This window comes from Procambarus clarkii, chromosome 33 (assembly GCF_040958095.1).
Source record: "Procambarus clarkii isolate CNS0578487 chromosome 33, FALCON_Pclarkii_2.0, whole genome shotgun sequence".
Classification (NCBI taxonomy): domain Eukaryota; kingdom Metazoa; phylum Arthropoda; class Malacostraca; order Decapoda; family Cambaridae; genus Procambarus; species Procambarus clarkii.
Genome location: NC_091182.1, coordinates 18,233,246 through 18,255,010, shown reverse-complemented (window position 1 = coordinate 18,255,010; position 21,765 = coordinate 18,233,246). Strand labels below are relative to the sequence as shown.

Below are 21,765 nucleotides of genomic sequence, written 5' to 3'. Positions count from 1 at the left end.
AGGGTGAAATGATGGGGAGGACAGCGGGGGGGGGGGGGGGACAGGGGAGGGTTGCTGTGGCTGAACAACGCGTATGTGTTGATGAGCCACAGCAACGCGTGGCCGGGTACAGCTAGTCTATATAAATAAAAATGTATATGTTCGTTTGTTCAAAATCGCTAATCTCAGAAAGTTCTTCACCGATTGTTTTGAAATTTTCACACAACATTCCATTCGCATCCGAGCAGGTTTTTATTTACATATTATATAGATGTAATGTATAAGACAGAAAAAAAAACATGCTTCGTTTAAAAAAAAAACCTGTGTTTTTCATGTGAGGGAAATCTTCAAAACCTCTTTACCGATTGCTTTGAAATTTTGACACAACATTGCATTCGAATAGGCGCATGTTTTTATATACATACTATATACATGCGTTACCTGTGACAGGAAAAAACATGCCTTTTTTAAAAAACAGCGCCATCTTTTGGACGTAAGAACAACATGCTGTAATCTCCCAAAATCTTCTTCATTAATTGCTTTGAAATTTTGAAACAATGTTCAATTCGTTTGCACATATGTTTTTATATACCTACTATATAGATGCCACACCTGTGACAAGTAAACACATTTTTTTTACAGCACCATCTGTTGCACGTAAGTGCAACACACGCTATACTATTTATGTTGCGATTCCATTTCAATGTTTCCAATTTCACTGATAAATTGAATTTTCATAGATTTCGATTTATTTTCATTTTGATATAATTGTTTTGTGTGATATTGTGTTGGAATTGAGCTGGATTGTTTACTATACCGTTCATTTCATAAGTATAGTTTATTGTCCATTTTTTTTTTTCGTTTGCTTTTTTTAACTGTTTTTCTTATATTTCAGTGATCGGAACATCAGATCATTTGGGAATGCATCAAACGAGGGAGTGGGGAATGGTGGGGAGAACGAGGGGAAAGGGGAGAGAGGGATGGTGGGAGGACGAGGGGATGGGGGAGGGGGTAATTGTAAGGAGGACGAGGGGATGGAGGAGTGGGAGATGGTGGGGAGGACGAGAGGATGGTGGAGTGGGGAATGGTTAGGCAGACGATGGGTCATAGGAGTGAGGGATGGTGGGGAGAACAATTGTGTGGAGGAGGCAGAAATGATGGGGAGGACAAGGGGATGGGGGAATGGGTAATGGTTGGGGGGACAATAGGACGGAGGAGTGAAGAAAGGTTGGGAGGACAAGGGGACAGGGAAGGTGGGAATGGTGGGGAGGACAAGGAGACAGGGAATGGTTGCTGTGGCTCAGCATCCTGATGATGTCTGCTATCATCCTGATGATAGCAGACAGAGTGTATCGTGACCCGGCTTGCACTCGTCTTGACATGCCAGAAAGCATACTGAGGAAACTACTCCAAGACTGCACTAAAGAGGCACCCTTCGTGAGCTCAGATGGGCACATGTATAAGCAAGTAGATGGGGTCCCCATGGGTTCTCCCCTAGGTGTCCTGTTTGCAAACTTCTACATGGGCATCATCGAGCAGAGGGTCATAGGGTATTAAAAGTATCAATACAAGACAGAACAAGGGTATTAAAAGTACCAAGTATCAACACAAGACAGAACACGAAACAATGGGTATAAATTGGATAAATTTAGATTTAGGAAAGACTTGGGTAAATACTGGTTCGGTAATAGGGTTGTTGATTTGTGGAACCAATTACTGCGTAACGTGGTGAAGGTGGGGTCCCTCGATTGTTTCAAGCGCGGGTTGGACATGTATATGAGTGGGATTGGGGGCTTATAGATAGGAGCTGCCTCGTATGGGCCAATAGGCCTTCTGCAGTTGCCTTTGTTCTTATGTTCTTATGTTCTTATGTCTTAGTTGACATGGTCTTGAAACCGGCCATATACTGCAGGTATGTTGACGACATTTTTACACAAGTACCGGATGCCAGATGTCTGCAGCAGCTGAAGGAGGCATTTAAGCAGAATTTTGTGTTGAGTTTCACGTTTTGTGTTGAGTTTCACGTACGAAATGGAGAACAATGGGAAGCTGCCCTTTCTGGATGTAACAGTCACGGAAAGGAGTGGAGGCTTCCATACTGTAATCTACACCAAAGAAACAAACATAGGAATGTGCCACTGTGCCAATAGTGACTGCCCAGACAGGTACAAGAGAAGTGTTGTCAACGCTTACGTCGTCCGTGCTCTAAGCCACAGCTCAGGATGGAAAGAAGTCGATGAAGAACTCTGTAGGGTAAGGCAAGTCCTAGTCAACAACGGCTTCTCTAACGATTTCTTTGAAGACATCATAAAAAGAAAGGTGAAACGCCATGCAACTTCTGAAGAGTCAACCAACACAACACTTGTACCCCTAAATGACTATTTTACAGGAACTTCTTTTCGACTGCTCATAAAACGGAGGAAAGGGTCCTGAAAGATATTGTTGATAAGAACGTCATCCCTACAGACAAAAATCAGAAAATTTAATTAATAATTTATTATAAAACTAAAAAACGGCCAATTTACTCATGAAAAACTCCCCAGGCACCAAGCAGAACGCTTTGAAGGAGACCATCGTCCTCTATGCCTTTAAATGCCCACTTGGGGACTGTAAGCCACAAAGAATTCAGTGTATAGGTAAGACAACAACGTTTCTTTCTAGGCGACTAACAATGCATAAGCAACAGGGAGCCTTCAAGGAACACATAATCTCTTCTCACAACCAGACCATCACCAGAGAAATCTTAACAAACAACACAGAAATCATCGATAGGTACGGCGATAGCAGGCGGCTTGACATCAGCGAGGCACTACACATCAAAATGTCAACACCAGCAATCAACAGCCAATTAATGCACAACTATATTCTACCTACTTCAAGACCCCGAACTAATATGAAAGCAGCAAGTTGAAGTATGGGCCAATAGACCCCTCTGCAGTTACTTCCATTCATATGATTGATGAAGATTAAGCCACCCAAGAGGTGGCACGGGCATGAATAGCCCGTAATCCATTCATATGTTAACTTATCCAATTTATACCCATTGTTTCGTGTTCAGTCTTGTGTTTGTCACCTCACTCAAAACTTTTGTACCATATCACCTCATCCAATAGAGTATAAGTACGAAGAATTTGTGTGTAAATTAAGTCTTTGAAAATGTAATACGAATTACGAAACGCGTTTAGGCGCCAGACAATTAAAAAATGAATTTCGGAGAATTGTTATTTTTATTACCACCGACAGTGAAGAAAAACATAAAAAATATTGAGAAGATTCGTTTTAGAATTATTAATCTTACATTTTCGGTCATATTCAACAACATATATGCATATATATATATGTCGTACCTAGTAGCCAGAACGCACTTCTCAGCCTACTATGCAAGGCCCGATTTGCCTAATAAGCCAAGTTTTCAAGATTTAATTGTTTTTCGACTACCTAACCTACCTAACCTAACCAAACCTAACTTTTTCGGTTACCTAACCGAACCTAGCCTATAAAGATAGGTTAGGTTAGGTTAGGTAGGGTTGGTTAGGTTCGGTCATATATCTACATTAATTTTAACTCCAATAAAAAAAAATTGACCTCATATATAATGAAATGAGTAGCTTTATCATTTCATATGAAAAAAAATTAGAGAAAATATATTAATTCAGGAAAACTTGGCTTATTAGGCAAATCGGGCCTTGCATAGTAGGCTGAGAAGTGCGTTCTGGCTACTAGGTACGACATATATATATATATATATATATATATATATATATATATATATATATATATATATATACATATATATATATATATATATATATATATATTTATATATATATATATATATAACAATATAACATTTTTGTAACAAAGTTCAAATAAAGTAAATATATATGTGTACATACAAAAGAATGGGGGTGGTAGGAGAAGATAATATTAGTGTTCAGTGAGAAACCACAAGGTCTCCTCTGAATACTTTTTATTTTCTTCTCCGAGGCTATGGGTCCCCACATTGGCACCAGAGGTGGTACCCTCACAAACTTTTTAAATATATATACATATATATATATATATATATATATATATATATATATATATATATATATATATATATATATATATATAAAAGAGACTAACGTCGTCTATGCCTTCAAATGCCCACTTGGGGACTGTAAGCTCCAAAAAACCCAGTATATAGGCAAGACAACAACATCTCTTTCTAGGCGTTTAACGATGCATAAACAACAGGGCTCCATTAAGGAACATATAATCTCTTCCCATAACCAAACCATCGCCAGAGAAATCCTAGTAAACAACACAGAAATCATCGATAGATACAGCGACAGCAAGCGGCTTGACGTTTGCGAGGCACTACACATCAAGAAGTCAACACCAGCAATCAACAGCCAATTATTGCACCACTATATTCTACCCACCTCAAGACTCCGCTCCAATATAGAAGCATCAAGAAATATGGACCAATAGGCTTTCTACAAACACTTCTATTCAATACCCATTTTTTCGTGTTCTGTCTTGTGTTGATACTTTTAATACCCTATTAATATCCTCTAGTGTTCTGTCTTGTGTTAATGCCACATCATCCTTCCCACCTCACTCAAATGTAATGCCACATCACCCTTCCCACCTCACTCAAATGTAGATATAAAATCAGGGAAACGCAAGTTCTAATCAGTTGTGTATTTGTGAAGTCTTTGAAAATGTAATAAGTTTTACGAAACGCGCCCGTGTCGCGTCAGACTAGAAATAAAAATGAATTTTGGAGAAGTGATTTTTGATTTACCTCCAACAGTGAAGCATAATGTACGAAGGATTGAGAAAATTCGTGTTAGAATTATTAATCTTACTTTTTCGGTCATATTTAATAATATATATATATATATATATATATATATATATATATATATATATATATATATATATATATATATATATATATATATATTAGTATATTTTGGTAGCAGTCTTTCCTGTAGACATATATTATTAAATATGACCGAAAAAGTAAGATTAATAATTCTAACACGAATTTTCTCGATCTTTCGTACGTTTCTTTTCACTGTTGGTGGTAATTCAAAAACCAATTCTCCATAATTCATTTTTATTTCTAGTCTGACGCGACACTTGAGCCCGTTTCGTAAAACTTATTACATTTTCAAAGACTTTACACATACACAACTGAATAGAACTTACACATCTTCGATTTGTTTATATCTACATTTGAGTGAGGTGGATGGGGTGAGGTGGTATTAATAGGGTATTAAATTCCTAAACACAAGACAGAACACGAAACAATGGGTATTGAATGGAAGTGATTGTAGAAAGCCTATTGGTCCATATTTCTTGATGCTTCTATATTGGAGCGGAGTCCTGAGGTGGGTAGAATATAGTTGTGCATTAATTGGCTGTTGATTGCTGGTGTTGACTTCTTGATGTGTAGTGCCTCGCAGATGTCAAGCCGCCTGGTGCAGATCTTGGTGGTAGTAGCAAATACTCGAGAGAGACTCCCTTGAAGACCGAAGTGGGGAAGGGTTCCATGTGAACATCAGTTGGACATGGGTTAGTCGCTCCTAAGCCCAAGGCTAAGGCCTGATTCCCACGCTAGCGGCAACGGCCAATGCGAGCCAGAAATGTTTTTTTTTTTTCCATATTTCCATATTTCTTGATGCTTCTATATTGGAGCGGAGTCCTGAGGTGGGTAGAATATAGTTGTGCATTAATTGGCTGTTGATTGCTGGTGTTGACTTCTTGATGTGTAGTGCCTCGCAGATGTCAAGCCGCCTGCTATCGCTGTATCTATCGATGATTTCTGTGTTGTTTACTAGGATTTCTCTGTCGATGGTTTGGTTGTGGGAAGAGATTATATGTTCCTTAATAGAGCCCTGTTGCTTATGCATCGTTAAACGCCTAGAAAGAGATGTTGTCTTGCCTATATACTGTTTTTTTTTTGAGCTTACAGTCCCCAGGAGGGCATTTGAAGGCATAGACGACGTTGGTCTCTTTTAAAGCATTCTGCATTGTGTCTGGAGAGTTTCTCATGAGTAGGCTGGACGTTTTTCTGGTTTTATAGTAAATCGTCAGTTGTATCCTCTGATTTTTGTCTGTAGGGATAACGTTTCTATTAACAATATCTTTCAGGACCCTTTCCTCCGTTTTATGAGCTGTGGAAAAGAAGTTCCTGTAAAATAGTCTAATAGGGGGTATAGGTGTTGTGTTAGTTGTCTCTTCAGAGGTTGCATGGCGTTTCACTTTCCTTCTTATGATGTCTTCGACGAAACCATTGGAGAAGCCGTTGTTGACTAAGACCTGCCTTACCCTACAGAGTTCTTTGTCGACTTGCTTCCATTCTGAGCTGTAGCTGAGAGCACGGTCGACATAAGCGTTAACAACACTCCTCTTGTACCTGTCTGGGCAGTCGCTGTTGGCATTTAGGCACATTCCTATGTTCGTTTCCTTAGTGTAGACTGCAGTGTGGAAACCTCCGCTCTTTTCCATGACTGTTACATCTAGAAAGGGCAGCTTCCCATCCTTTTCCATCTCGAAAGTGAAACGCAGCACGGAACTCTGCTCAAATGCCTCCTTCAGCTCCTGCAGATGTCTGACATCAGGTACCTGTGTAAAAATGTCGTCAACATACCTGCAGTATATGGCCGGTTTCAAGTCATGTCGACTAAGACTTTTTGCTCGATGGTACCCATGTAGAAGTTTGCAAACAGGACACCTAGGGGAGAACCCATGGCGACCCCTTCTACTTGCTTACACATGTGCCCATACAGGCTCAAGAAGGGTGCCTCTTTACTACAAGCTTGGAGTAGTTTCCTTAGAATATTTTCTAGTATGTCAAGAGGAGTACAGGCCGGATCACGATACACTCTGTCGGCTATCATCCCGATTGTCTCGTCCACAGGTACGTTGGTAAACAGTGATTCTACGTCCAACGAGGCTCTTATCCCTGTTGTCCGTGTGCCCCGCAGTAAGTCAACAAATTCCTTTGGAGACTTCAGGCTGAAGGCGCAAGGGACATAAGGAGTCAGCAGGCCGTTGAGTCGCTTCGCCAGTCTGTACGTGGGTGTGGGTATCTGGCTGATGATTGGCCGAAGTGGGTTTCCAGGCTTGTGTGTCTTGACATTTCCATACGCATATCCAGGTTTATATTTCCCAATAATCTTTGGCAGGTGGAGTCCGGAATTCTTGGCGTTCACAGTTTCGATCAGTTTGTTGACCTTTGCTTTCAATTCGGCTGTAGTGTCCTTCGTTACCCTTTGGAATTTAGTTTGGTCAGAGAGTATGAGGACTCTCATGCTCTCTGTCTATTAACATATAGTCTATTAGACTATTTTATAGGAACTTCTTTTCCACAGCTCATAAAACGGAGGAAAGGGTCCTAAAAGTTATTGTTAATAGAAACGTTATCCCTACAGACAAAAATCAGAGGACACAACTGACGATTTACTATAAAACCAGAAAAACGTCCAGCCTACTCATGAGAAACTCTCCAGACACAAAGCAGAACGCTTTAAAAGAGACCAACGTCGTCTATGACTTCAAATGCCCTCTTGGGGACTGTAAGCTCCAAAAAACCCAGTATATATGCAAGACAACAACATCTCTTTCTAGGCGTTTAACGATGCATAAGCAACAGGGCTCTATTAAGGAACATATAATCTCTTCCCACAACCAAACCATCGCCAGAGAAATCCTAGTAAACAACACAGAAATCATCGATAGATACAGCGATAGCAGGCGGCGTGACGTCTGCGAGGCACTACACATCAAGAAGTCAACACCAGCAATCAACAGCCTATTAATGCACAACTATATTCTACCCACCTCAAGACTCTGCTCCAATATAGAAGCATCAAGAAATATGGACCAATAGGCTTTCTACAATCACTTCCATTCAATACCCATTGTTTCGGGTTCTGTTTTGTGTTTAGGAATTTAATACCCTATTAATACCACCTCACCCCATCCACCTCACTCAAATGTAGTTATAAACAAATCGAAGATGTGTAAGTTCTATTCAGTTGTGTATGTTTAAACTAAAGTCTTTGAAAATGTAATAAGTTTTACGAAACGCGCTCAAGTGTCGCATCAGACTAGAAATAAAAATGAATTTTGGAGAATTGATTTTTGAATTACCACCAACAGGGAAAAGAAAAGTACGAAAGATAGAGAAAATTCGTGTTAGAAATATTAATTTTACTTTTTCGGTCATATTTAATAATATATATATATATATATATATATATATATATATATATATATATATATATATATATATATATATATATATATATATATATATATATATATATATTTTATTAAATATGACCGAAAAAGTAAGATTAATAATTCTAACACGAATTTTCTCAATCTTTCGTACATTATGCTTCACTGTTGGAGGTAAATCAAAAATCACTTCTCCAAAATTCATTTTTATTTCTAGTCTGACGCGACACGGGCGCGTTTCGTAAAACTTATTACATTTTCAAAGACTTCACAAATACACAACTGATTAGAACTTGCGTTTCCCTGATTTTATATCTACATTTGAGTGAGGTGGGAAGGGTGATGTGGCATTACATTTGAGTAAGGTGGGAAGGATGATGTGGCATTAGAGGATATTAATAGGGTATTAAAAGTATCAACACAAGACAGAACACGAAACAATGGATATTGAATAGAAGTGTTTGTAGAAAGCCTATTGGTCCATATTTCTTGATGCTTCTATATTGGAGCGGAGTCTTGAGGTGGGTAGAATATAGTTGTGCAATAATTGGCTGTTGATTGCTGGTGTTGACTTCTTGATGTGTAGTGCCTCGCAAACGTCGAGCCGCCTGCTATCGCTGTATCTATCGATGATTTCTGTGTTGTTTACTAGGATTTCTCTGGCGATGGTTTGGTTATGGGAAGAGATTATATGTTCCTTAATGGAGCCCTGTTGTTTATGCATCGTTAAACGCCTAGAAAGAGATGTTGTTGTCTTGCCTATATACTGGGTTTTTTGGAGCTTACAGTCCCCAAGTGGGCATTTGAAGGCATAGACGACGTTAGTCTCTTTTAAAGCGTTCTGTTTCGTGTCTGGAGAGTTTCTCATGAGTAGGCTGGCCGTTTTTCTGGTTTTATAGTAAATCGTCAGTTGTATCCTCTGATTTTTGTCTGTAGGGATAACGTTTCTATTAACAATATCTTTCAGGACCCTTTCCTCTGTTTTATGAGCTGTGGAAAAGAAGTTCCTGTAAAATAGTCTAATAGGGGGTATAGGTGTTGTGTTAGTTGTCTCTTCGGAGGTTGCATGGCTTTTCACTTTCCTTCTTATGATGTCTTCGATGAAACCATTGGAGAAGCCGTTATTGACTAGAACCTGCCTTACCCTACAGAGTTCTTCGTCGACTTGCTTCCATTCTGAGCTGTGGCTGAGAGCACGGTCGACGTATGCGTTAACAACACTCCTCTTGTACCTGTCAGGGCAGTCGCTGTTGGCATTTAGGCACATTCCTATGTTTGTTTCCTTTGTGTAGACTGCAGTGTGGAAACCTCCGCCCTTTTCCATGACTGTTACATCTAGAAAAGGCAGCTTCCCATCCTTTTCCGTCTCGTAAGTGAAACGCAGCACGGAACTCTGCTCAAATGCCTCCTTCAGCTCCTGCAGATGTCTGACATCAGGTACCTGTGTAAAAATGTCGTCAACATACCTGCAGTATATGGCCGGTTTCAAGTTCATGTCGACTAAGACTTTTTGCTCGATGGTACCCATGTAGAAGTTTGCAAACAGGACACCTAGGGGAGAACCCATAGCGACCCCATCTACTTGCTTATACATGTGCCCATCCGGGCTCAAGAAGGGTGCCTCTTTAGTACAAGCTTGGAGTAGTTTCCTCAGAATACTTTCTGGCATGTCAAGAGGAGTACAGGCTGGATCACGATACACTCTGTCGGCTATCATTCCGATTGTCTCGTCCACAGGTACGTTGGTAAACAGCGATTCTACGTCCAACGAGGCTCTTATCCCTGTGGCCCGTGCGCCCCGCAGTAAGTCCACAAATTCCTTTGGAGACTTCAGGCTGAAGGCGCAAGGAACATAAGGAGTCAGCAGGCCGTTGAGTCGCTTCGCCAATCTGTACGTGGGTGTGGGTATCTGGCTAATGATTGGCCGAAGTGGGTTTCCAGGCTTGTGCGTCTTGACATTTCCATACGCATATCCAGGTTTATATTCCCCAATGATCTTTGGCAGGTGGAGTCCGGATTTCTTGGCGTTCACAGTTTCGATCAGTTTGTTGACCTTTGCTTTTAATTCGGCTGTAGTGTCCTTCGTTACCCTTTGGAACTTAGTTTGGTCAGAGAGTATGATGTTCATTTTCGCCAGATATTCGTCTTTTTTAAGAATGACATATATTGGCGACTTGTCACCTCTCCTGACAACTATCTCCTTGTTCTCACGAAGGCTTTTAGCTGCCGCTCTAAGCTCGGGGGACAGTATGGTGCTTCTGTAGTTGCCTCGATTCTTTCCTCCTTCTGCAATAAGTTCTGCTTGTAAGGTATCTTTGGTAGTGACCTTCTTTTGTGTCTCGAGGTCGAATATGTCGTCCAACAGAATTTCCAACTCCACTTTCCGGGCCATTTCACTCGGTCTGGACATAACATGACAGTTTATGCCCAGATTTAGGAGAGTGACTTGGTCCTCAGTGAGGTTAATTCCTGCAAGGTTCAGGAAGCCATCTCTTGGTCGTGGAATTGCCATAGGTCCTCCATATAATGTTGTTAGTTTCTTGATAATCCTTGTTTCAGTGCTGAGGTGATGTTGGTCTGTGAGGATGTCGAGGTGTTGTTCAATGCGGGTACGGATACTATGGTCGATGTTGCTATTTCTCCACTCGTTTGTAGCATGAAGTAGTTGCGTTTTTTTGTCTTTGGATATCAGGCAGGTATTTACTTCTATCTCTCTTTGCTTTCAGGTATTATATAGCCACAAGAAATATGGAGGGGATGATATAAACACAAATGTATTTTGTATTTTACTTAAAACTCATTCAAAGACATCACAAGGTCATATCAATAAGCAATCAGCTGTTTCAGGCGGGAGTCGCTGGTTCCCACTCATATAATATGAACTCGCTAAGCTGGCAACACTTCCCCTCTCGTCAATGTCAAAATCAGCTGGGCGACTCCCCCCGCGCGGATGTTTATTGCTTGTTTCTCTGGCGTCACGCGCTCTGTTTCTTTAAGTTCTCAAAGATCACTAGAAGTTCGAACACTCGATATTTGCGACAATAGCACGTATTACTTCGCTACACTGATCTTGGGCTCAATCAAACGTTTCTATATTAAACGTGACAATAATTCACTGTCATCCCAGCAAACACAAGTCATCTACACAACGTTCGCCTATCTCTTGCCATAGGTGTGGGAATGATTTGCATTGAGAATGGTGCAGGAAAGCCTTTGAGAAACTTTTACTCAAAAAATCCAAACACAAAGGTTTAATTATAAATTGTTTTTCTACAATTATTTTCTTCCAAATGTAAAACAAATAGTTTTTACATGTTTAAATATAAAATTTATGGTGTTTTTTTGTAAAATTCATTAATAAATTGTGAATGATATATATTGGCTGAGTGAAACCTTTATAATCCATTTAGTTATAATTTGAACAGAAAAAAGTATTTTTCCAAATTTTCTAATAATTGCTCTTTTTAACACAATTTGACTCCTTATACATTCCACTAAACACTATATCATGTTTAAATATATAATTTATGTATTATTCTCTAAAATAATTTATATAAATTATATAAGTTGTTGGAAAGTGGTGTTAAGGATTCTGAAAACATTTTGTTGTGTTAATATGTTCTTATTAACTATGTCTCAAGTTCACAGTTTATCAAACAAGAATATTAACATTCGTCAACTCTTAAAATCTTATATGTTATCTTGCTGGTGCAAAAAAGGGTGAATCTTTAGGAACAGCTATAGTATCTATATATCACAAATGGTGTTTTCCCTAACTCAAACAATGTAGGGTTTATTATTCTACACATATTTCTAATGACTCTTAGATGTTTACATTCTCTGAAGTATAATTGTGAAGGCTGTGTCCATCACTCTCAACACAGATTCTTAAACTCGTCTCTGCAGGTTCAACTATATAATTAGTTTCCATTTTGAATTTCCATGGACATTTGTATCCAAAATGAAACCAATGTGGTTTCCTTCAGCGCCTTCAGCCAGCACATTTGCTCATTCATTTCCACAGATTCCAACAAGGTAGGGGATTTACAGAAATTTGTATATTCATATTGTTATATATTAAAAATATGAATGCAGTTCAATATGATAAGACAAATACATGAGTTTATGATAAATTCGTTTTCTGTGATATACCATTGATATGCTCTTTTTTTCTTTAAACGGCAGACTAAACTAAAGTGCTCACATCAACAGATTTGATGTATAAATGGTCAACGCTCAACAGAGTTAGTATAAATGTATTAGTATAAATCTTACTTGTCTCATTGTTAATTCACATTCAATGTCAACTTGTGGTTTTGATGTGGCACGTTTGGCCAAGACACCCCACCCCATTATGCACCCCATACCCATCTTGTGGGCGGTTGTGGAAAGGGTTACAGAGGCACATAATGGGCTCAGGGACTGAACCCCACAATTCATTTAGCTAAGCAAGTTACAATCTTGATGAGCTAGTTACAAAATTCAATATAAGTCATCACATCAACAATGGGTTCGAGATCGACCTCAAGTACAGGTTCTAAATTAAGCAACTGACATATGTGGAGAGCTAGTATCAAAATTTATATGTTTGTCCTGCACACCGTCCCCCATCCAGTGGGCAGCGGTGGATAGGTTACAATCACTTAGTTGTTATCTACAGTTAGCAAACTGGGGATATTTGGCTAAAATTTCTGGTAGCAGATCATTTTGAATGAAATATTGACACATCGCTGGAACATTGGTTATAGAATTGTCTCTAAATTCATGTATCTTTTCGCACTCCATCACATAGTGACGGAGGGTGTGCGAATAATTTTGTTGACACAGTTTACATTTGGTCAGGTCTACATCAGCAGATAATGAGAATTCCCAGAGATACTTGTAACCGAGTCTAAGCCGAGCAGTAGTAACATCTAGAAGTCTGCTGATTTTATTGGATGATCCATAGATGTGTGGCTCCTCTTGTATGATATGTATGATAGATGGAATTACTAGTTCCAGTTTCTAGGCAGGCGATGAGTACTCACAATAACCTTAATTAAGCGTCAAAACAAAAATGTGTATACTCTTTTTACTCTCCTGACCTTAGTTCTCGAGCTATGTATTTCATTTTGGTACCAACGTGTTCGCAATAACATTCTCTAGAAGAAAATCAGCAAAAACGGTCACCAAAAGTTATATGAATACCAGCACCCAATAAATACCTACGTAGATGACTCGCCGTGAGTGCCCAAGAGCAACAAAATGTTTTTACTCTTGGGATTGTTATCACTTCCACACTTGTCCTACAGCGTTAATTTTGGTATCAATGTACTCGCAATGAAATTCCCAACACGGTGATATGAATATAAACGTAGAATAATGGTCGCTGCCCACCCGCAAGAGTGTGGGAAGTGGCGGAACTGTTACCCAGTATTGGTGACAAGACGACACATGGGCGATACAGTGCTTTGAAAGTTTATAATTATATCACTGTCCTGACATTATTATTGTATGTACGTCATTCATTTTTGTGCCAATGTTTTCGCAATAGAATGTTCTATGAGCCCGTAGGTAAAAAAGAGCAACAAAGCGTAAGATAGAATAGCACCATATATAAAACAACGCTGGTACATATCAGTGAGCGTCAAACACACACGAAATGTGTGTGTTTGATGGTGGTCAAACGATGTTTGATGTGTTTGATCAGGTGACGTCCTGATCCGCATAATTAAAGTATGAATTATGTTGAGAAAAAATAAGAAAAAAGGGAAAAAACAGGGGTGGGAGAAACATGACAGAAAAAGAGTAAAAATACAATTTGGTCAACAAAACAGCATTGTTTAAAATAAAAGATATGGATTGACATTTTGGGGGTTAGGTTGGTAGGTTACATTGAGTTAATTAGGTAGTACTTAGTGTTTATCTGTTATAGATAGGAGCTGCCTGGTATGGGCCAATAGGCCTTCTGCAGTTACCTTTGTTTTTATGTTTTTGCCCTGTAACCTAAATGGTTAGAGAGGCACATATATGGGCTTAGGGACTGAACCCCACACTACATTTAGCTAAGCTGGTTACAATCTTGATGATATAGTTACAAAATTCTGTATAAGTCGTCACATTATCAATGGGTTCGAGATCAACCACAATTTCCTGAATAGATATAACAAAGGGGATATTAATAGGGTATTAAAATTGTCAACACAAGATAGAACACGAAACAATGGGTATAAATTGGATAAGTTTAGATTTAGGAAAGACTTGGGTAAATACAGGGTCAGTAACAGGGTTGTTGATTTGTGGAATTTTTCTTAACTTATAAATTTATCTTTATTTATCTTAAACTGGTTGGGAGAGGTACAGTTTTTAACATAATTGGGAAGGTCATTCCACATTCGAGGTCTCTTGATTTGTAAAGCATTTCTAGTTTGACTAAGTCGTACTCTTGGAATATCAAATAGGTATTTGTTTCTGGTGTGGTGCTCATGGGATCTGTTACAACCTTCTAGGAAGCTTTTAAGGTCAGGATTGACATTACAGTGCAGCGTTTTATATATATAAAATACACATGAGAGTATGTGCAGGGACTTAATATCTAACATATTCAGAGATTTGAGTAAGGGGTCCATATATACTGCCCGGTTGCCTGAAATGCTATAGGCCTACTATAGTGGCTTTAGGTATTGTATGCACTAGCTCTATCTATAAATCCAACATTATGTTTGTAAATCAACTATGTATGTACTTTCCTGAATAAAATTGACTTTACTGTACATTTATATTCTCTGTGGATTTGTTACCCCTATCGTTTGGGAGAAAAAAAATGACTAATACGTTCGGCGAATGACTTTGACTTCAACTTCACTTTGACTTCGTTCATGTCATCGTATTTTCCGTAATATATAAAGGTTATGACAATGCAATTATATTATTGTGTGCAAATAAGTTTGAAATTTCATGTACCCTAAAAATATTAAAATAAAGAATAAGAATAATTAAATAATTGTTGTAGTAAATTGTCACACGTTCATCATACGCAAACGAACACACAGTTTGGAGCGTCAGTACAAGACCGCCGCCATTTTAAAACACGGCTTCGAATGTAAGTAATGTTTTTCTCGTACTAACACTGTGTTATACAATAGATTTGGTCTTGAATTCACAAATTTAGTTGTTACATCTGACAGAGTATGTTAGACGGTGTAATGCTGGTCCATGTTAACGTATTTGTGGGCTTGGTTGGTTTAAATGTGGAGGCGAGGCCTGGCAGTGCTGGTGTATGTGGAGGCGAGGCGAGGCCTGGCAGTGCTGGTGTATGTGGAGGCGAGGCCTGGCTGTGCTGGTGAGTATGTGGAGGCGAGGCCTGGCAGTGCTGGTGTATGTGGAGGCGAGGCCTGGCAGTGCTGGTGTATGTGGAGGCGAGGCCTGGCTGTGCTAGTGTGTATGTGGAGGCGAGGCCTGGCTGTGCTAGTGTGTATGTGGAGGCGAGGCCTGGCAGTGCTGGTGTATGTGGAGGCGAGGCCTGGCTGTGCTAGTGTGTATGTGGAGGCGAGGCCTGGCTGTGCTAGTGTGTATGTGGAGGCGAGGCATGTACAACACTCCCCAATAGGAAGAAAACCCACTGGGTTCTAGGCTAGGTTAGGCTTATCTGTAATAATTGAATTAAGCCTAGCAAAGCCTAGAACCTAGTTCAGTAATTTAAAAAATGTTGTAACTTGAAAAATGCCATTCAATACATTACACAATTTAAATATTTTCAGGCAATCAACACAACCCTCATGTTGGCTAACCCTCTCTCATGTTGGTCAATAATTTAATTATTTTTTTATGGAGTAATCTTTGCTGTTGAAATGTAGTCTTTTTGAGACTACATTTCAAATGTAGTGTGTGTGGAGGCGTGTATGTTAGGTATTACCTAATATACACGGTGTAATATATCTATCTGTGTGAAATAGATTAAATCCATTTATTTGATATTCAGCTAATAGTTCTGTATTTTCTACATTCATCCATGTTTTGGTAAGTGCAATAATATGTATTGTTTCATTGCAGATTAGAGATTCAAGATAGTTCTAGATTTCCGAAGTACTGAAACGCGCGCCATACAGGCTTGGTGGATCTAGGTGCAAGGTAAAATTATTTACATTTACTTGTTTTGTATTAATGTTTTGTATTTATATGCATATATGCATTTATATGCATTATTCTATAGAATAATAGATCTCGTAATAATTTTGCAAAAATAGTGGCATTTACTATTTTTAAAAGATTATTAAAAAATTTACTGATATGGTGCATTCGGAAGGGCGAAGAGGGAGAACGGCCTGTTGACATAGCTCGGGTGCAGGGGGGGGGGGGGTTGTGTAAAAGCCTGGTTTGTGCCTCGGAGAGGCTATGGGATCCAGTAAGTTCAGTAGAACTTCGGTTTCAACCCTTTTACCCTGTTGTAGCTCAGTCGATTAAGGCAGTGTCTGGGATGCTCCCGGACGCAGGTTCGAATCCTCGTCACGGCCCTTGTGGATTTGTTCATTTGATGCATCACGTTATTGTGATCTGTGTGTGTAATTCTTCACTTGCTACAGCAACAGGAATGTGTGTGTATGTATTTGTGTTGTTGAATATGACCGAAAGTGTAAGATTAATGATTCTAACACAAATCGTCTGAATATTTGTTTTTCTTCACTGTCGAGAGTAGTTAAAAAAATTTACTCGAGTTTATTTTCACACTTTATTTATGGTCCTTAAGTCCCTCTCCTTAATGCTGCTGCTGTTTCTCGCATCTTTGCATCGCTTGTATGTTTGGGGGTTTGGCCTCTTGCTATATATTGATTCCATTTGTGTGTGTTTGGGTCTCAGGCCCTCTCGCAATTTCTGTTGAACAAACCCCTTTTCCTAGTTCTGCATCTCTCCTTTGGTACAAATTTTGTTGTGCTTTTATCATATATTTCACAAAACTTGACATACATTTCATTTACTTCATGTCCTATCAGCAAGTGTTTGTCAAATTCTTTAAGGAAAGTTTATCATCCTGATTGCAGATCTCTAGCGATATTATGTCAACTTCTTGTGGATTCGCAATCATTATTTAATTTACCTTTAGGTGTTCTTTCACCAGCACAGCAACACTGTACCTCTCCCAACCAGTTTAAGATAAAAACTAAGTACTAACTAATTAACTCAATGTAACCTACCTTACCCCCAAAATGACAACCCATGTCTTCTATTTTAAACAATGCTGTTTTGTTGACCAAATTGTATTTTTGTTTTTTTCTGCAATGTTTCCCCCCCCCCCCCCACCACTCTACCACCACATTGAGTTTAGTAGCTCTGTGCACGTCAGGTGCTGTTTAATATACAGACCTACTCCTCCATTTGACCTAGTTTCTCTATCACATCTATATCACTTTGTGCTTTAGCCCTGGTGGAGCTTGGTCCACCAGGCTGTTGTTTGGAGTGGCCCGCAGATCCACATACAGTCTGCATATGATATACAGTCTGTTGATCAATTAAACTACAGTAGTTAGTTTTTATCATCCGAATGCACTAATATGTGTTCATTCTTCCCAGATGAAGGAACTAGGTAATATTCATCATCTGAATGCACCATCTGATGCTTTAACACACTCATGATACACGAGAGGTTTAAAAAACTTTTAAAACTTTTAAAACTTTTTGACCTATGTATTTAAAAGCAATTCTAAAGTTAAAAAGTGTAGCATAGGCCCCTCGCAGAATGTTCTTAATATGATCCTCAGGTTATAGTTTTCTATCTAAAACCACCCCTAGATCTCTTTCTTGATCAGAATTCTTTATAGATCTCAGTGGCTCGATCATAGAAACTGCTCTAAATCCTTGTTGGCCTGGATTGTGGAGGTCATTGGTCTCTATAAAACTAGTAATCTGACTCCTGATCACTCTCAAATAATTTTATTATGTGGGATGTTAGTGCAACTGGTCTATAATTCTTTGCCAATGCTTGTGTTGTGTTGTGTTGTTTTGGTAGTGATGTGCAATGTGTTGTTTTGGTAGTGATTCGTCCAGTTCTGGTAGTAGTGCGGTTGTTGTGTAGTGTAGTACTTGTGTGCTTGTTAATGACTTGTATTCCAGTCTTGTGGGTATCTCCTTTCCCCTACGGGCCAACTGCTTTGTTCTTACCTAGCATTTTGCTTTGTTTGGGTATGAATGTTTGTGTGCCGTATATTTTGCAAAATTTGCCATATATCTCATTATTTACTCCTCTGCCTAGCAACAAGTCTGTCTAATTATACTCATTAACTGTTTTTCAAAGTTCCCCATAGTGTCCTTTATTGAAATCGAGTTCATGAACCGTTTCAATGTTCTTATTTTCTTCTAGATTATATCTTAAAGTATATTTAAATGTTATTGTTATTATTGTTATTAAATGTTATTGTGACATTGCATTGCAATTGAGCTATGTTGTTTACCATACCGTTCATTTCGTGAGTATAAGTATAGATGCCACACTTGTGACAGGTAAAACCATGCCTTTTTTGAAAAACAGCACCGTCTGTTGCACGTAAGAGCAACCCACACTATATTATGTTGCGATATTATTTCAATATTTCCGATTGTATTGATAATTTGAATTTTCATAGATTTCAATTTATTTTCATTTCGATTTAATAATTTTGTGTGACATTGCATTGAAATTGAGCTGTGTTGTTTACCATACTGTTCATTTCATGAGTATAGTTTATTTTTTTATTTTTTTCATTTCATTTTTTTAGCTGTTCTTATTTTTCAGTGATGGGAATATCAGATCATTTGATGTTCCCAATTTTCTGATGGAAGCATCAGACCATTATAGAATGCATCGGATGAGGTAGTTTGGAATGGTGGGGAGGACGAGAGGGGGGTATGGTGGGGAAGACGAGGGGACAGAGGAGAGGGTAATGGTGGGGAGGACGAGGGGACTGGGGAGTTGGGGATGGTGGGGACAGGGGAATGCTGGGGAGGACAAAGGGACAGGTGAATGGGAGATGGTGGGGGAGGAAGAAGGACAGGGGAGGGGAAAATGGTAAGGAGGACGATGGGACAGGGAAGTGGGGATGATGTGGGGACAGGGAAGTGGGAAGGACGAGAGGACTGTGGAATGGGGAATAGCAAAGTGAATTATAATTATATATATTAATTAATTCTTATAAATTTCCAGAAGCCTGTATCAACACCCACACTAATGCAACTGAAAGAGATGTTGAGACAAGTATTGCTGATATGTTGAAGAACGCCCCAAACAAACTCGGTGGAAACAGATACAAGGTAAAGTTTGCCAATTTGCTGTAGTCTAATTCAATTTCTTTTTAGTAATCTTCGAGAACATTTATGCTATGAATAAGATAAAATAATGTAACTGATTTTGATTTATTTACTATTTATTATTTATTTACCGTTATTAGTATAATAGATCTCGTAATAATTTTGCAAAAATAATGGCATTTACTATTTTAAAAAGCTCGGGTGCAGGGGGGGGGGGTTATGTAAAAGCCTGGTTTGTGCCTCGGAGAGGCTATGGGATCCAGTAAGATCGTCCTTCCTTTCCTCCCTAGAATCTGGATGTAGCAGGTGCTCAATTGTCAAAAGTGAAAAATTGGTTTTGTCTTCCGAATGCACCATTTCTGTAAATTTGCTAATAATCTTTTAAAAATAGTAAATGCCATTATTTTTGCAAAATTATTACGAGATCTATTATACTAATAACGGTTTGATAAAATACAGTAGACTGCCTACTGGTTTTACCTGTAATAAGGTTTGATACAGATGATTATGATTATGGTTTTGGCCTCCACCACCCTCTCACCTAACTTGTTCCAACCATGTCTACCACGGTTTTGTCTTCCGAATGCACCATTTCTGTAAATTTGCTAATAATCTTTTAAAAATAGTAAATGCCATTATTTTTGCAAAATTATTACGAGATCTATTATACTAATAACGGTTTGATAAAATACAGTAGACTGCCTACTGGTTTTACCTGTAATAAGGTTTGATACAGATGATTATGATTATGGTTTTGGCCTCCACCACCCTCTCACCTAACTTGTTCCAACCATGTCTACCACGGTTTTGTCTTCCGAATGCACCATTTCTGTAAATTTGCTAATAATCTTTTAAAAATAGTAAATGCCATTATTTTTGCAAAATTCCTGAATATTGTCAAAATGACGGAAACCCATATGTCAAAAACACATGGAGATATACCAATCCTGGAAGACATTCTTCCATCCCCACTTGAAACTGTTGAGCAGGTGGAAAGTCTGTCACATGAGCTAAAAGTTAACAGTGAATATAAAAAGAGTATGGTAAGTGTTGCTTAATTCTTTTAGCCTGAGTATGGTAAGTGTTGCTGAATTTTTTTAGCCTTGTACATATGTCTTTTGATTAGTTTTTTTGCAGATGAAGGAAGGTGGGGTGGCACATAATTGATTGTTCAGTGTTATGTTTAAGGTACAAATAAAACAAAAGCAAAAGTTACTCAAATTCGTTGATTTTTGTAATAGTTAAGAAGGAAAATATTTTAATGCTATTTATTTAATACAGTTGGAAATTAGAAAATCTAATGTTGAGATTGAAAGATATATATTATTCTCTATTACCTTACAGCTTATGCATTATTTTAACAGGTCCAGACGCTGTCTCAAATGGGCGGTGCAAGCTGTGGAGACACAGTGAGACGAATGATGAGGAGGATAGGGACCTATGGGGTCTGGTTTCAGTATTCACTCGTTGGGCGCAAGAGGAAACGTGTCTTCAAAACCTTGGATATTTGTAATGTAATAATAAGTACGTAAATTTGACATTTTTTTGGATTATATATATGTCTGCATGTATTATGTATTATACTTGCATGCTTGTTAATGACTTGTATTCTAGTCTTGTGGGTATCTCCTTTCTCCTACGGGCCAAATGCTTTGTTCTTACCTAGCATTTTGCTTTGTTTGGGTATGAATGTTTGTGTACCTTCATTGTATATTTTGCAAAATTTGCCATATATCTCATTACTCCTCTGCCTAGCAACAAGTCTGTCTAATTATACTCAATAACTATTTTTCAAAGTTCCCCATAGTGTCCTTTATTGAAATAGAGTTCATGAACCGTTTCAATATCCTTATTTTCTTCTAGATTATATCTTAAAGTATATTTAAATGTTATTGTGACATTGCATTGCAATTGAGCTGCGTTGTTAACCATTCTGTTCATTTCATGAGTATATTTTATTTTCTATTTTTTCATATCATTTTTTTTATCTGTTTTTATTTTTCAGTGATGGGAATATCAGATCATTTGATGTTCCCATCAGAAAATTGGGAAAGTCAGATCTTTTGATGTTCCCAATTTTCAGATGGAAGCATCAGACCATCATGGAATGCATGGGATGAGGTAGTTTAGAATGGTGGGGAGGACGACAGGGGGGATGGTGGGGAAGACGAGGGAACAGAGGAGAGGGTAATGGTGGGGAGGACGAGGGGACAGGGGAATGGAGAATGCTGGGGAGGACAAAGGGGACGAGGGGACGGAGGAAGACTGGAGAACAGGGGAACACCTAAA

At 38.7% G+C, this 21,765-nt stretch overlaps 1 protein-coding gene across 1 annotated transcript in view; it reads left to right on the top strand.

The window, feature by feature from the left end:
- Nucleotides 1-16,231: 16,231 nt before the first annotated feature.
- LOC138370703 (uncharacterized) overlaps nt 16,232-21,765 on the top strand; it is a 6,316-nt gene continuing 782 nt past the window's right edge. Inside the window, exons 1-3 of the mRNA XM_069335305.1 lie at nt 16,232-16,329; nt 19,373-19,479; nt 20,841-21,000. Of these exons, the coding sequence (XP_069191406.1) occupies nt 19,435-19,479; nt 20,841-21,000 (205 nt within the window). The 5' untranslated portion in view covers nt 16,232-16,329; nt 19,373-19,434. The remainder of the gene's footprint in view (nt 16,330-19,372; nt 19,480-20,840; nt 21,001-21,765) is intronic.